The sequence below is a fragment of the Vigna radiata genome, chromosome 5, assembly GCF_000741045.1.
Source record: "Vigna radiata var. radiata cultivar VC1973A chromosome 5, Vradiata_ver6, whole genome shotgun sequence".
Lineage (NCBI taxonomy): Eukaryota > Viridiplantae > Streptophyta > Magnoliopsida > Fabales > Fabaceae > Vigna > Vigna radiata.
In genome coordinates this window covers 11,362,202-11,375,785 of record NC_028355.1, presented here as the reverse complement: position 1 = coordinate 11,375,785, position 13,584 = coordinate 11,362,202, and the positions used below count along the sequence as shown (strand labels likewise).

The 13,584-nt window shown below is 33.1% G+C and overlaps 1 protein-coding gene across 2 annotated transcripts; it reads right to left on the bottom strand.

The window, feature by feature from the left end:
• Window positions 1–1,035: 1,035 nt before the first annotated feature.
• Window positions 1,036–4,598, bottom strand: LOC106761710 (BTB/POZ and TAZ domain-containing protein 1). 2 transcript variants are annotated; one of them, XM_014645279.2, is made up of 5 exons: window positions 4,389–4,598; window positions 4,186–4,301; window positions 3,792–4,095; window positions 3,391–3,704; window positions 1,036–1,289 (listed from the first exon to the last, which is right to left on the bottom strand). In XM_014645279.2, the coding sequence occupies exons 1-5, from the start codon at window positions 4,476–4,478 to the stop codon at window positions 1,139–1,141; spliced, it is 975 nt and encodes a 324-aa protein (XP_014500765.1). In that variant the 5' UTR covers window positions 4,479–4,598; the 3' UTR covers window positions 1,036–1,138. The 2 variants fall into 2 exon arrangements, with proteins under 2 accessions (XP_014500765.1, XP_022636003.1); XM_022780282.1 differs by having other exon boundaries at window positions 3,792–4,106; window positions 4,389–4,500.
• Between the last annotated feature and the right edge of the window lie 8,986 nt (window positions 4,599–13,584).

The following is a 13,584-nucleotide window of genomic DNA, read 5'->3' as shown; positions in this document are numbered from 1 at the left end:
TATATATATATATATATATATATATATATATATATATATATATATATATATATATATATAAGAAAATTATGTTTTAACTAGAATGTCATTGTAAAATTCAGATCACTACTATATGTTTTATTATTCTTTGCCGATAAATATTATTTGAGTTTAAGTAATATTTTGTCCAATGTTAAGATTTATGCCTATTAAACTTACATATCTATAATCTGTATTTCGTTTTGGTCTTTCCAATAAGTGTAACACGTGAATATTAATTAATACAATTAGACTTAATATCGCTTTTGATTCCTAGTTTGGGAGGGTTTGTTCAATATGGTCCTACCTTTTTTTTTTCATAACAATTGATCCCACCTTTTGAAAAAACTGTTCAATTGAGTTCATAGTGGTCTCATATTCAAGTTTAAATTGTTTATCATAGTTCTTATTGTATACGACGATGACATGATTTTTAACATAACATTATGTCAGGACTGTTAAAATAACATTTGGATAAGTGAATGCATGAAAGAACTTATTGACGTCGTAACCAGCACCGTTACAAAATTGACGTCGTAACCAAAAAGGAGTCAATTGAACAGTTTTTTTAAAAAGTGGGATCAATTGTTACTAAAAAAAAAAGGTAGGACCATATTGAACAAAATCTCCCAAACTAGGGACCAAAAACGATATTAAGCCATACAATTAACAGCGTTAATTACTGTGACAATAAATTAGTGAAGAAATAGGAAAAGAATACAAAATAAAAAAGGGCAATTTAATTTTTTTGAAGTAGAAAAAGAAAGAAAATTAGTTAAGTCTCTTAAATTTTACTTCTTAAGCAGATAAAAAATAACATTTATGCTAGGAGTTTATGATTTTTAAAGGTACAGACGTGTTCATTTTGATTACATTTCGCTAGTCGTTTAAGTTAGTTTATGGGTCTTGGAGAAAATTTGGTATGACTGTATTACTGGTAGATCTTAAACAAAATTCTTTTATTAGCATTTTCTTAAACTGTATAAGTAAAATTTTTAAATATTACGATCTTTTAAATGTTAAAATCTAACTCTTTTTTATACTATTTTATAGTACACGGGACTACAGAAACAGGGCAGTATATAGGGTCCTCACGTGAAACTTAGGATTGCAGGTATTTTTATGGTACCTTTCGTCTAATTTCCTCAACCATCTTCCTCTTTGGCAGTGCCAAGGAAGACATGGCTTTGACCGAGGCCACCTTCCTCACTAGTAGTTCCCACCTTGCGTCACCTTTCCTCTTCTCTTTCTCCATTTTTAATCTGATTTGACTGCCACATTATTAAGTCAAAACAACAATGTTAACCCCTATCAATAAAATAATACTATACAAGACTTAAAGCAAGATAAACAAAGATTAAAATAAAGAAAAAGTGTTTTTAACAACTTTTTTTTAACAATTTTTTGACAACATATACGTGATAGTCTATAATTCGTCCGTTTCAAATATTTTTTTAAACATAAATTTAAACAAATCAGTAAAATAATAATACGTACCTGTTGTCAAAATGTTGTTAAAAAAGAGTTGTCAAAATATCATTGTCCTTAAAACAAACAAGAACGTGACAAGATAACGTCACTATAGTATAGATGTTGAATTATACGGTGATCGCATGCTACAACTTACAAAACATGATGTGTAAGATCAGTGCCAACTTATTAATTGGCATAGTAAATTGTCTGGCCGGTTTAATCCACTAGTCTAGTTGATAGATAAAGACCAATTTGTTGTTCCATTATTGCTTTGTTTTTTTAATTGATAATTAATGAAATATGTTGTATATCATCCACTAGGGTCATAATTATAATCCTTGAGGAGGGAACCTCTCACTCTCAACGAAGCAGGCATGTTTGGCTTGTTCCCGACCCATGCTACCCAACTTGAAGTTAGGTCTAATATGTAATATGTAATAATAACTTTAGGCGTTGGCCCTGTACGTCCTATGAGTTGCGTCAGGGATTTGGTCGTCTGTGAAAACAGGACAACAGCCATGCCTACCTCATTAACTTTATATATTGATGTAAAGATAAGGTACAAAAATAGTGCTAAAGTAAACTTCATGTCTATTTATATATTTTAAATTTTTTTTATTATTAATTAATGTGATTTCTATATAAGTTTTTACGTCAAAATATATATATATATATATATATATATATATATATATATATATATATATATATATATTCTCTAAGAAGACAATTTAAATTTCTTTATAACTTATGGGATTATGATATCTTAATAAATTTTTTAACAAGATACATCTCATTATTTTATAAAATGATCTGTTTGATTTTTTCTTTTTGTAAAATATTTGAAACAAACCAATCACAAATTATCATATGCATTGTCAAAAAATTATAAAAATAGAGTTGTTAAAAAAACTTTTTCACCAATAAATAAAGCTATACATGTATACATTGCTTTTCCTACATATTTCTAATACTTAATAAAAAAAAAATATTTGTGATTTCTTTTAGTTGATTCATCTTAAACTTTTTTACATTTTAAAAAGAAAAAGTGTTATTTTATTGATGTTGGGAGTGAGAAAAAAAAAATGGAATGTTTGTGTACCATGAAACAGCAAAGTAAAGCCAAAGCAGCTACCACCTAATATAGCTATAATATGACTCGGGCACAACTAAGAATTTTACTTAGTTACCAAAAGGACAACCATTTACAATAAGGATTTTGCGTAGTTACCCAAAAGGACAATCATTTACAAATCATCCATACGTCAACACTTATTTGGCACCTAATTTTTACTTTTATTTTTATCAACTTTGTATCACCAATCTTATTTGCATATCTCTCTGTCACCAGGCTTCAAATAGCATTTCGAATCCATTATTCTTTATCTTAACCAAAAGTACATAGAAATGTAGACACTCATGTATCACAAACACCTACCTATTCAACCTTCATTGTTACTCCATCTCTTTTTTACTCTTATAAGACAATACCACATATCATCGTGCCGCTTCTTTCTTTCTCTTCCAAAGTGTCCAACAGTAGAGAATATCCATGTATCTTTGATCTTACTAATTTATATAGATACTCATATATCACAAACAGCTATTTCATATTTATTTTTTCGCTTTTGTCTCTTTCTTCCTATTGTCATATCATCTATCGTAATAAACTTTTTCAAATTACGAAATTTATATTTATTCTTGACAAAGAATATAATGACAAAAAAAACTCACGCCACAAACCTATTTGGCGCTCGTGGTGATGGAGAAAGAATATTCAGAGTTAAATTATTATTGTCGCTGTTGTTAATATTATTTGATTAAATAATAAATTAATGGTTTATATGAGAATACAGATTATGAAAAACATAAAAGAAGTAAAAGAGAGAGGATGTTGACCTGCACAGAGGAACCTTGCAGGTATCGTGTTGCAGGCAAATAGAGGAATGAAGTCTGAAGAGTTGCCACATACGCTTACACCGTAAACACCGTCCCTTAACGCTCTCGCAGGTGGCGAAGTGTCGAATCAAATTTTGCATACCCTGACACGTGCCGAACATTGAACACGGTTCTCTCTCTCGCCTGACCTCCACATCAAACGGCCACACCTCCGTGCATCCCTCCGTGCATATGTGCTCCAGACATACCATCGCTTCGCTCAATTCCGTGAATAACCTACCATCCTCCCTCCTCTTCCTCGCCTTCCTCTTCCTCTGTTCACAAAAACACAACCAATTAACCACTACACTGATTCTTCTTCCAGATTTCACATCACATCGATAAGTGATCGTTACCATTACCTTTTCATGTTCTTCCATGAAACAGAGAATCTCAAGCTCTAGGCAGGGGTCGTGGTTCTGCAGGAATCTCCATCCCTCGGTTTCCTTCACCGCTTTGAAACGGTTCGTGAGGTGCCTGGCACACTTGAGGTAGAGATCCGGCGCGTCGCAGAGCCGCGACAGCTGCAACACGTCCACTACGTTCTCCGTACTGACGCGGTCGCCCAGTCCCTTGATGCACCGCTGTTTCAGATGCTTCACCGTGTACACGTGCGACAGTACCAGAAGGTGCATTCCGTACTTATCCATATCCTCCTCCGTGCACCTGCACGCATCCTATCATTCCTCGTCAGCAATTAATTATAACTAACTTACCACCTCAACTTTCGTATTACTATCATAACTAACTAGGAACCTGGCATAGTAGAGGAACGCTACGAAAGCCGTGACGGCAGCGTCTGGAACGCCGTGGATTTTGACTATTCGGTTGGAGGACTTTATCACGTTTTGTAGAACCGGGGATGCAGAAGCCTGGAGGATAAATTAAATTAAATTAAATTAAATTTGAAGAGAGTGAGAAGCGAAATTACGAATTAAAGAAAGAAGAAAGCGATGTACCAGAATGGTAGCGTGCACTGGAATGCGGTTGCCAGCGTGAGTCTGTAAATAGAGATCGGGTTGGGGGAAGAGAAGGGTTGGGGAATCCATATGTTGAATATGAAGTATTAGGTTTTGTTGAGTTCAGACTCTCGAAACTGATTGAAGTTGGTTTTGGTTTGGGACTGATGGTATATTAAAATTTTGTATTTGCAAGGAAGAAGAAGACGCTGGTTATATAAATAAGCAAAGCCGTGAAGATGGACGAATTGACAGACATTCACGATACAAGAGTAGCCTCTCTCTCTCTCTCTCTCTCTTTTCTCTTTTTCTTTTTTAATTTAGAAGAAATAATAATATTTTTAAAACACACTTATGTGTATAATACAAAAATAATATAAGAGGTGCTATAGTAATGCATAAAAGTAATTTTTCAATTCTAAGTTTTTAATTGAAATATCCATCATCATATATTTTCAATATTAAAGGATTATTTGTCTCTGATTATTAAATTATGTTGAATTGTTAAGAAATAAAACAAGTATATTCTTTTATCATACACATCAATTTCATACATCTAATTTATGCTGATATTTAAAACTACTTTATAATTATAAATTTTAATTCAATTGTTGTGGTATTTCTCTTAATTTATTATGATATCTTTTTAATCTTAAAAAATTATTTCTTAACGATGTTCGATTGTTTAGCCTAAGAAAGCTATGTTAAGAAGAGCACGGGTACATGATATAATTTTTAGTATTTAAATTATTAATTATTTAATTTAAGCGGTTTTATTTCATTTCAAACATTTTTTTTAACAGATAGAGAGGTTAAACACTTATTTTATCACACGAAAATTATCTTTGAGGTAGTTGTCAATATTTTATCTCCAAAATTTTCGTAAGAGCCTCTATAGGTTATCAGTTTGCAAGTTATGATTATAAATAAATAAAGTGAGAGGAAATTAGGGAAAGAGTTGCATTCTTAAGATAATGTTGGAGATAGATTTCAAGAGAGGAACGAAATGATAACTCGTTAAAATCAAACAAGAGAAGTTAACTAGATCAAATGTTTGTGTTGAATTGTGTGGTCATTGCATTATCATGTGATAAAATGTGTGATATCATTCAGGTTTTATCATTATTATGTGTTAAACTGTGTTTGCATTGCACTCATTTATTAAAGGTAATAGTTTCTTTGTGTGAAAATAAACTAAAGTTTGGATTTTACTTGATGAATGCATTGAGGGTTAGTTGCATAGAAAATGAAGAGTATTTGTGAATGATGAATGTGCTTAATTCGTTGAGCACTGGGAGGGGACTAAAATTTTTTTAGCACACTAATAACACCTTTGGTTAGTTGAGCAAAATGGTGGTTGTGTGAATTATAATGTGCTTAATTCATTGAGCAAATCATGTGTTAGTTGAGAAAAAAAGTATTTTCTAAACATAGAAAAACATGTTTTCAAATATTTATAAATGTTAAAATTTGTTTTTCTTTCGTCATATTATTATCTTATTGATTACATATTGGATTGGATGTTATTAAATATGTTAAAAGAAGAATGAATAAAATTAATAATTGAATTTATATAAAATATATGAATGAAAGTGTATGATATTATGGTTGTCATACAACATAGAGGAAAGAAAATTTGTGTTTAAAAGTAGGTAATGTATTAAGGATCATGAAAGAGATATCATGACTCTATTGATATTGGAATCGTAGAGGAAAATATGGAGTTGTAAGAGTCTAACGTAGTGTTCACTTGGAGTTATTACATTGTTTATGCTAATTAGCGAGCGATGAATTTAAATTGTTACACGATCAGTTGAAGTGAAATGCGAGATCCCTCTACTATTCACTCACCTGCGAATGTGATGAGATTTGGAGGGATGGAATGCAATTTCTCTGAAATTCTCCTGTAACTGAAAGTAATTCCAATGCACATACTTAATATAATCGGTTCCAATGCACATTCTTGGACAATTTGTGAGTGACATTGGTTTGTGGTCCAGTGCTAATTTTTAGCTTCATCTTACTTGAAATCTTCATAAGTCTTCAACAGGTAAGTGTTAGACAATTTTAATTTTTAATAAATCTATGAATGAGCTTGTGTTACGTTATTTATTTTTCTTTAACTTTAATGAATATATGAATGTATTAATGTATATATGAATTATGTTTAATGAATATATGAATGCCTGGTTTTAATTATAGTATGTATATTTGTTTAAGTAAATATAGATGGAAGAAGAATTAGATTTGTCTTATTTGGACGGTGAAGAAATAGACGATGATGGGGTTGGTGTAGACTTTAATATAGTTGCAATGCGACATCGTCAATTAGAAATCACCACCTCATTAGCCGCACTAACAATGTTATGCATTGTTGGACATGCGTTGAGTATATTGAATATGTACTCAAGTGATGCAAGTTGTGTTAGCAATTTCCTACCGAATAGAGACTATCGCAGAGACAAATTAGTGTCTTACCTTATGCATACTAATCAATGTCGCGACATTATTTGAATGGTACCAAAGGCATTTATTAATCTTTGTGAGAGACTAAGAACAACTGGGTTAGTTAAGAACATCATTCAATCGATAGTGGAGGAACAAGTTAATAAATTTCTTCATATATTTGGCCATAATGTTAAGAATCAAAGTGTCGCATTTTTCTTTCATCTATCTGGGACGACGGTTAGCAAACACTTTCACAATGTGTTGGATGCTATTTTAACTTTGGAATCTGGATTTTTAATTCAACCCTCAGGAAATGAGGTTCATCCATATGTCTTGAACAATAATCGATTTTACCAGTACTTTAAGGTACTCATTTGAACATATTTGAAGATGTTATTTTATGAAAGGATGATAAAATTTTGTGAGTTTTATGATGACTTGTTAATTGTATGTTTAGGATTGTTCAAGGGCCATAGACGGTACTCATGTTCGTGTAAAGGTGCCAAGAGTAGATGCTCCGAGATTTGGAGGAAGAAAAGATTGGCCAACTCAAAATGTGTTTGCGGCATGTGATTTTGATATGAAATTCACATACATTCTAGCTGGGTGGGAAGGCACTGCATCTGAAGAATTTTAAAAAATGCTTGTGATCGAGATGATCCGTTAGTTATCCCCCAAGGTCAGTGTCTATATTGCGATCTTGAAGATTTTATTTATTAGTCACTAAATACCTCTATGTGTACAACATTGTAGGAAAATACTACCTCGTTAATGCTGGATTTATGTTGAAAAGGACAGTTTTGACTCCATATAGAGGCGTCAAATATCACCTTAAAGAATATACACGTAGAGGACCACAGAATCCACGCGAGTTGTTTAATCATCGACATTCATCGTTGTGAAATGTTATTGAAAGAACTTTTGGTGTGTTGAAAAAACGATTCCATATCATTGCAAGTGGCACTAAACCACATTACGGATTGGAGACAATGACAGACATTATATTAGCTTGTTGTATCTTACACAACTTCCCTCGTGGTGTGGATAACGATGACTCATTACTTCATGAAGGTTATAATGAGTTGAATGAAAGGGAAGACCATAATGTTTCATCATCTCAAGTTAGAGAAGAGGATTATATGATTGGTAGTAGTATCAAGGATTACATAGCAGATCAAATGTGGCAAGATTATCAAAACTCGTAGTTATTGTATTTGATTGTGTTGTATCACTATTTTATTTGAAAATGAAAAGAACTTGGTTTTATGGCGGTTTACTCTTAACTTCTTACCATTTTGTTTATTAATTAGGTTTAAAACGAACAGAGGTAAGGGAGTCGCCATTGAGTCCTGTGGTCCTACTAGAGAGTTCATAAAGTGGACAGAGGACATGAACACACGTCTTCTACACACCATGATTGAGGAATCACGACTCGGTAATAGGGTTGATGGAAGCTGGACATCCCAAGCATACAGTAACATAGTTGATAATCTTCATCATAGCTCTGGGTATGTAGCAATTACGAAAAACAATGTCAAAAATCATCAGAAAATGTTGAAAGACAAATGGCGTAAGGTACATGACCTCTTTGTTGGACTGAGTGGATTTGCCAAAAACGTCGTAAGTATGAGATTTGAAGCTGAGGACGAAATCTGGGAGAACCTTATTCAGGTATTTGTTAAATAATCAGTGTGGTCGATTCTTAAAATACATAATATGAATCACTATATGTTTAATGTATGTTATTTCAGTCGAGGCCAAGTGCGACAAAGTGGAAAGTTAACAGTATCAGACACTACGATTTAATGGTGGAGTAACGGGCGACAAATCGAGCTACTGGAAGTGGTGTTCGGACCGCTCGTCAAGCACGTCAACAGTAGGTTAGGCCTCGTGTACAGGTTGATCTGAATCAGAATATGGAGTACATTCTAGAGGATCCCATCTATCCAGGGTTTACTGACCCAACTCCACCATCACCTCTTCTATTTGTGGATGAGTATAGTCTAGGGCAGAATCAATTTGTGCCTTCCATCCCATCCGGAAGAACTTCATCCTCACGAGGTTCCAAAAGGAAGGCACCTATGATCGATGTAATTGATGCTCAATTTGATAAATTGATAATTAGCCTAGATGGTTTCACAAATGTCATTGGATCTACAAATGTTCATTTTGAAAATATTTCAAATGCAGTCGTGCGTCAATTCGATGCAATGGAAAAGAGAAATGAAATCTTACGTCGCACCCCTACATTAACATACACAGAGGGCGACATTTATGAGATGTTGAGTGAAATGAATATTGGTGATGACAACTTGCTCGAGCAATGTTATAATTTCTTATGTGGAAACCCCACATGTACAAAGAGGTTGATGGGACTTCCACCGCGCAAGAGGTGTAATAAGTTATGTAAAATGATTTTTGGTGGTGACTGTTAAAATGCCATATTTTTATTTGTATTACTTTGACACTATTAGATGTACCTGTTTTGTAATTATGACTTGTTGGTTTTAAACCATCTTCTCATTGAGATAATTTTCTGCCTAATTAATGGTTTGTTCATGATCTTCTTATTATTAATATTAAATATGTTGTTATGACTTAACTTGTTATTGTTTTTATTTTTGCTTTTGTTCAAGTATTTGCTAAATGGCCTCATCATCTACAAAAAGGCTTAGAAAAATTCGTAAGGGAAAACAAACCATAACTAAGCCAAAAGTTGCTACCTATGTCAGACCATCTGTTGTAGAACAATTAGATCAACGACGTTTCTTCAGTCACAGCCATAAGATGGAAAACTATGCAACTGATTTCTACACACGAAATATCGTTGTTCCAAAAATTATGAATTTTGAATCATTTGTCGGTTTTGGGTTATATTTTCAACATCATCTTCTATTTCAAGGAGTGGCTGAATTTCTGACATTGCAGGGACCCTTCTATCCGGATTTGATCAAAGTTTTTTATTCAAATCTGAAGATTTCTAGAAATGGATATTTGCTCAGTGAGGTCAACAAGAGAAGAATTAGATTGAAACCTGTTGATTGGTTGAATGTTGCTAATATGAAGTATGAGGGTCAAAAATTGTGTTATTCAAATATCCCAGATGACTTTTCCTATGACCGGGAGATGGCATTAGCTACTATGGTTAGACCAGAAGTGCAGGGTCAATGTGTTAAAACGGTTGGTTGTTTGAATATTAATGATAGAATTCTGCAATATGTTGTTATGCACATGCTGACTCCACAACTTGGAAATTTTGCAAAGTTATTGCAGGAGGATATATTTATGTTATGGGTGCTTAAAAATAATATAGCTATCAATTGGCTTCATCACATCATGCCAATACTTGAGAATGATTGATCATTGTAGTTTCAGGATAACCCCCAATAATGAGCTACCATGCAACCATTCTATAGGCTACTAGGGAACCACCATGGAATCCTCTCCTTGAGGCCATAGAATTACGTCCAATACACATAGGGCACCACAATGAATCCTCGCCTTGAGGTTCATGGAATTATGTCCATGAACCATACTTGTTACACTTAACACCAATTCAGAACTTTTATGATCACATACTTTCAAGTTAACAACATCACCTCAACCATAATTTACGTTACAATTATTCCACATACATTACCAACAATAACAGACTTAGAAAGAACCACTAAACAACACAAAACCCTGTAAACTCATACTTAGATAAAGAAAATGACTTTTAAATCATCACCAACAGTTTCAGAAAGGTCCAAAACCCCCAAAACGACCTAAGGAACGACCAAAAATGATATCGGAACCCCGAAAACCACCCAAAATTATCCTGGATGATTGTTTGACGACAATAATCGATTATCATACGTAATAATCGATTATTTACGAGAGCTTTGAAGAAAATAAGACTTTCTGACTAGAATAATCGATTATCAAGTGAGATAATCAATTATTCTTATCAGTTTTTTACAACAACCTGATTTTTCTGGTTTTAGTGCATTTGAGACACTTTCAAATATCAATTTAAATCTGTAACACTAATATTGATATGAAATACGTTTATAGATGAAAGTAAAGTATTGCATTGTTCATTTGGATAGGAATTAGATGTACTAAACCAACTCAATAATGCAAAACCCCTAAAATGGACTAAAACCAACCTAAGATGCAACTTTCACCTTCATGACAGAATTTTTCACTGGTTTGCACCTCTAACTCATGATTTAGACTTAATTAAACTCATCTAGATGATTTTAAACATTCTTACAATGTATCTAAAGTGATTAAGACCCAATTTCATCTCTAGAACACCAAAATCAACAACCTAGTGACCCAATTTCAATTCTACCACTTGCAACATATTTTAGACCAGTTTTATGTTCTCAACAAGTCCCATTGGACCTATCTAAACTGTCCCAGCCCTCTAGAAACACTTCAGACCTCATTTGCTCAAAACCACTATCTCACTTCCTCTCAAATGACCTAGAACACTACTAAAACACTAAAATTTCTATCTACTCAACCTTACAACAGATTCACCACCCCCAAGCACTTACAACATGACCCATTAAAGCAAATATACACATCCAATTTCAGTTCATGGCATCACCACACAGTTTCACAGAATATGCACTCTAGTTCATATTACTCAACTTAGAAAAATTCAGAAAATTGATCAAACAGCACACCAGTTCCAAATTAAATATTCTTACACATCATACAACCAATTTAAAGAAATAACTAGCTCCCCTTACCTTGATTCCAAGCACAATTTAGCTTACAAACGCTGTCCACAATACCCCACTTGGCCAAGACCTTAACGGCACCCCTACAAACCACCAAATGATGATGGAAACAACTCTTAGAGCTAGAATGAGCAGAGGAGAATGAAAAGAAGAGTACTCTAGACACATGCAACTTGCCCTAGGTTCCCAACAACGGAGAAAGGCAAAACTACTTACTCGCTGTAGAACGCGAAACCAATCGGTTCAAGTCGAAGCTCTCGACTCCGGAAACGCATGACCACCACCTAAACAAAATGTACCGGTTGAATCTGTGTGAAAGGTAGAGAGAAGGTAGAGAAAAGGAGAATGAGGTTTTCTAGAGAGAGAAGCGTTCTTTAAGCAAATGATTTTTGCTTTCTAGAAAGAGTTCAGTAGAAACATAAAATTGTTTTTCCTTTTTAATAAAGAGCCCACCCTTTTTTGCTTAATACTATTTTCACCCCATTTTCTTTATATATATATATATATGTATATATATATATATGGGTTTGCTAATTTACGTAAGGGGTTTTTTCAGTTGGTACATTTTAGCAAAGTGTACCAAATTTTAGGTTACAAAAATGTCCCTGTTAGAAAAGAAAACCAACTATAAATCCAAGGGTATTTTAATAATTTTAAAATTTAATTTAAAATAAAAAAATAAAAAGTAGTTATTAAAAATCCTGATTGGTCCACGTCGAGAGAACTTATTAGTTTTTATTTTATTTTTAATTTTAGAAAACAACTACCTTTTATTTTATTTTTTATTTTAAAAAACAACTACCTTTTAAAAAATATAATAGTTTAGGGTTTAGAGTTTATAGAACCTGTCTGAGTTTATAAAGCCCGTTTGGGTTAAAAAAACAACTACCTTTTATTTTATTTTTTATTTTAAAAAACAACTACCTTTTAAAAAATATATAATAAAAGCTAATAACTTTTATTGTACACGTGGACCAATTAGGATTTTTAATAACTACCTTTTATTTTTTTATTTTAAATTAAATTTTAAAATTATTAAAATACCCTTGAATTTAAAGTTGTTTTTTTTAATAGGGACATCTTTGTAACCTAAAACTTGGTACACTTTACTAAAATGTACCAACTGAAAAACCCCTAAATTAGCAAACTCTATATATATATATATATATATATATATATATATATATATATATATATATATATATATATATATATATATTATGTATTTTGTGACATCCCAAAATATCATATTCACATATAATATAATAGGATTCAATTATTATAATATGTGAAACCAGTTAAGATATAGAGATAACCGCATTTAAATATATACAGTCATCCAAAATATGGCTGAAATTTAAAATTTAAATACAAGTATAAGAGTTCTCCAAAATACATAATAAACTAAAGATCCAAGGATGCCTAGAGAGTATTTCCAAAAATAACAAGCTATTGAAATAAGAACTAATAAACGTCCTAAGTACTAGGGACTGGATCTTCCTCAGTCTCCAATGCTTGCTCCAAGGGTACCTCATCACCTACTGCTCACATCCAAAGGATTGGTTGATCATCGCAAGGGGGAAGGCAAACACATACAAACATACAATGCAAGGGTGAGCTAGGTCTCAAATAAACATACAATTTAATCCAATTCAATCTAATATTTCTGAGAACCTTCACACCCACATAAACTTGCGAATCCTCATAAACATGGACATTAATTTCATAAAACACATCAAAATAATCATCCTATCATATAAAGACCTCTAGACTCGTCCGGACTAAGAATGTATATAGAGCTGGGGCGGGTTGTGCACTTGTGGTGGCCTCTACTGCTTTGCAAAGCCATTGCCGAGGGGTTTCACCCGACCACACACAAGGTTGGTCCGTTACCGCAGAATATACCTCCAGTGATAGGTCTATTACCGCGGAATGGACCTCTAGTGATAGGTCCATTACCGCGGAATAGACCTCCAGTGATAGCGCCTACCCTAGGACCTCCCACCACTCTC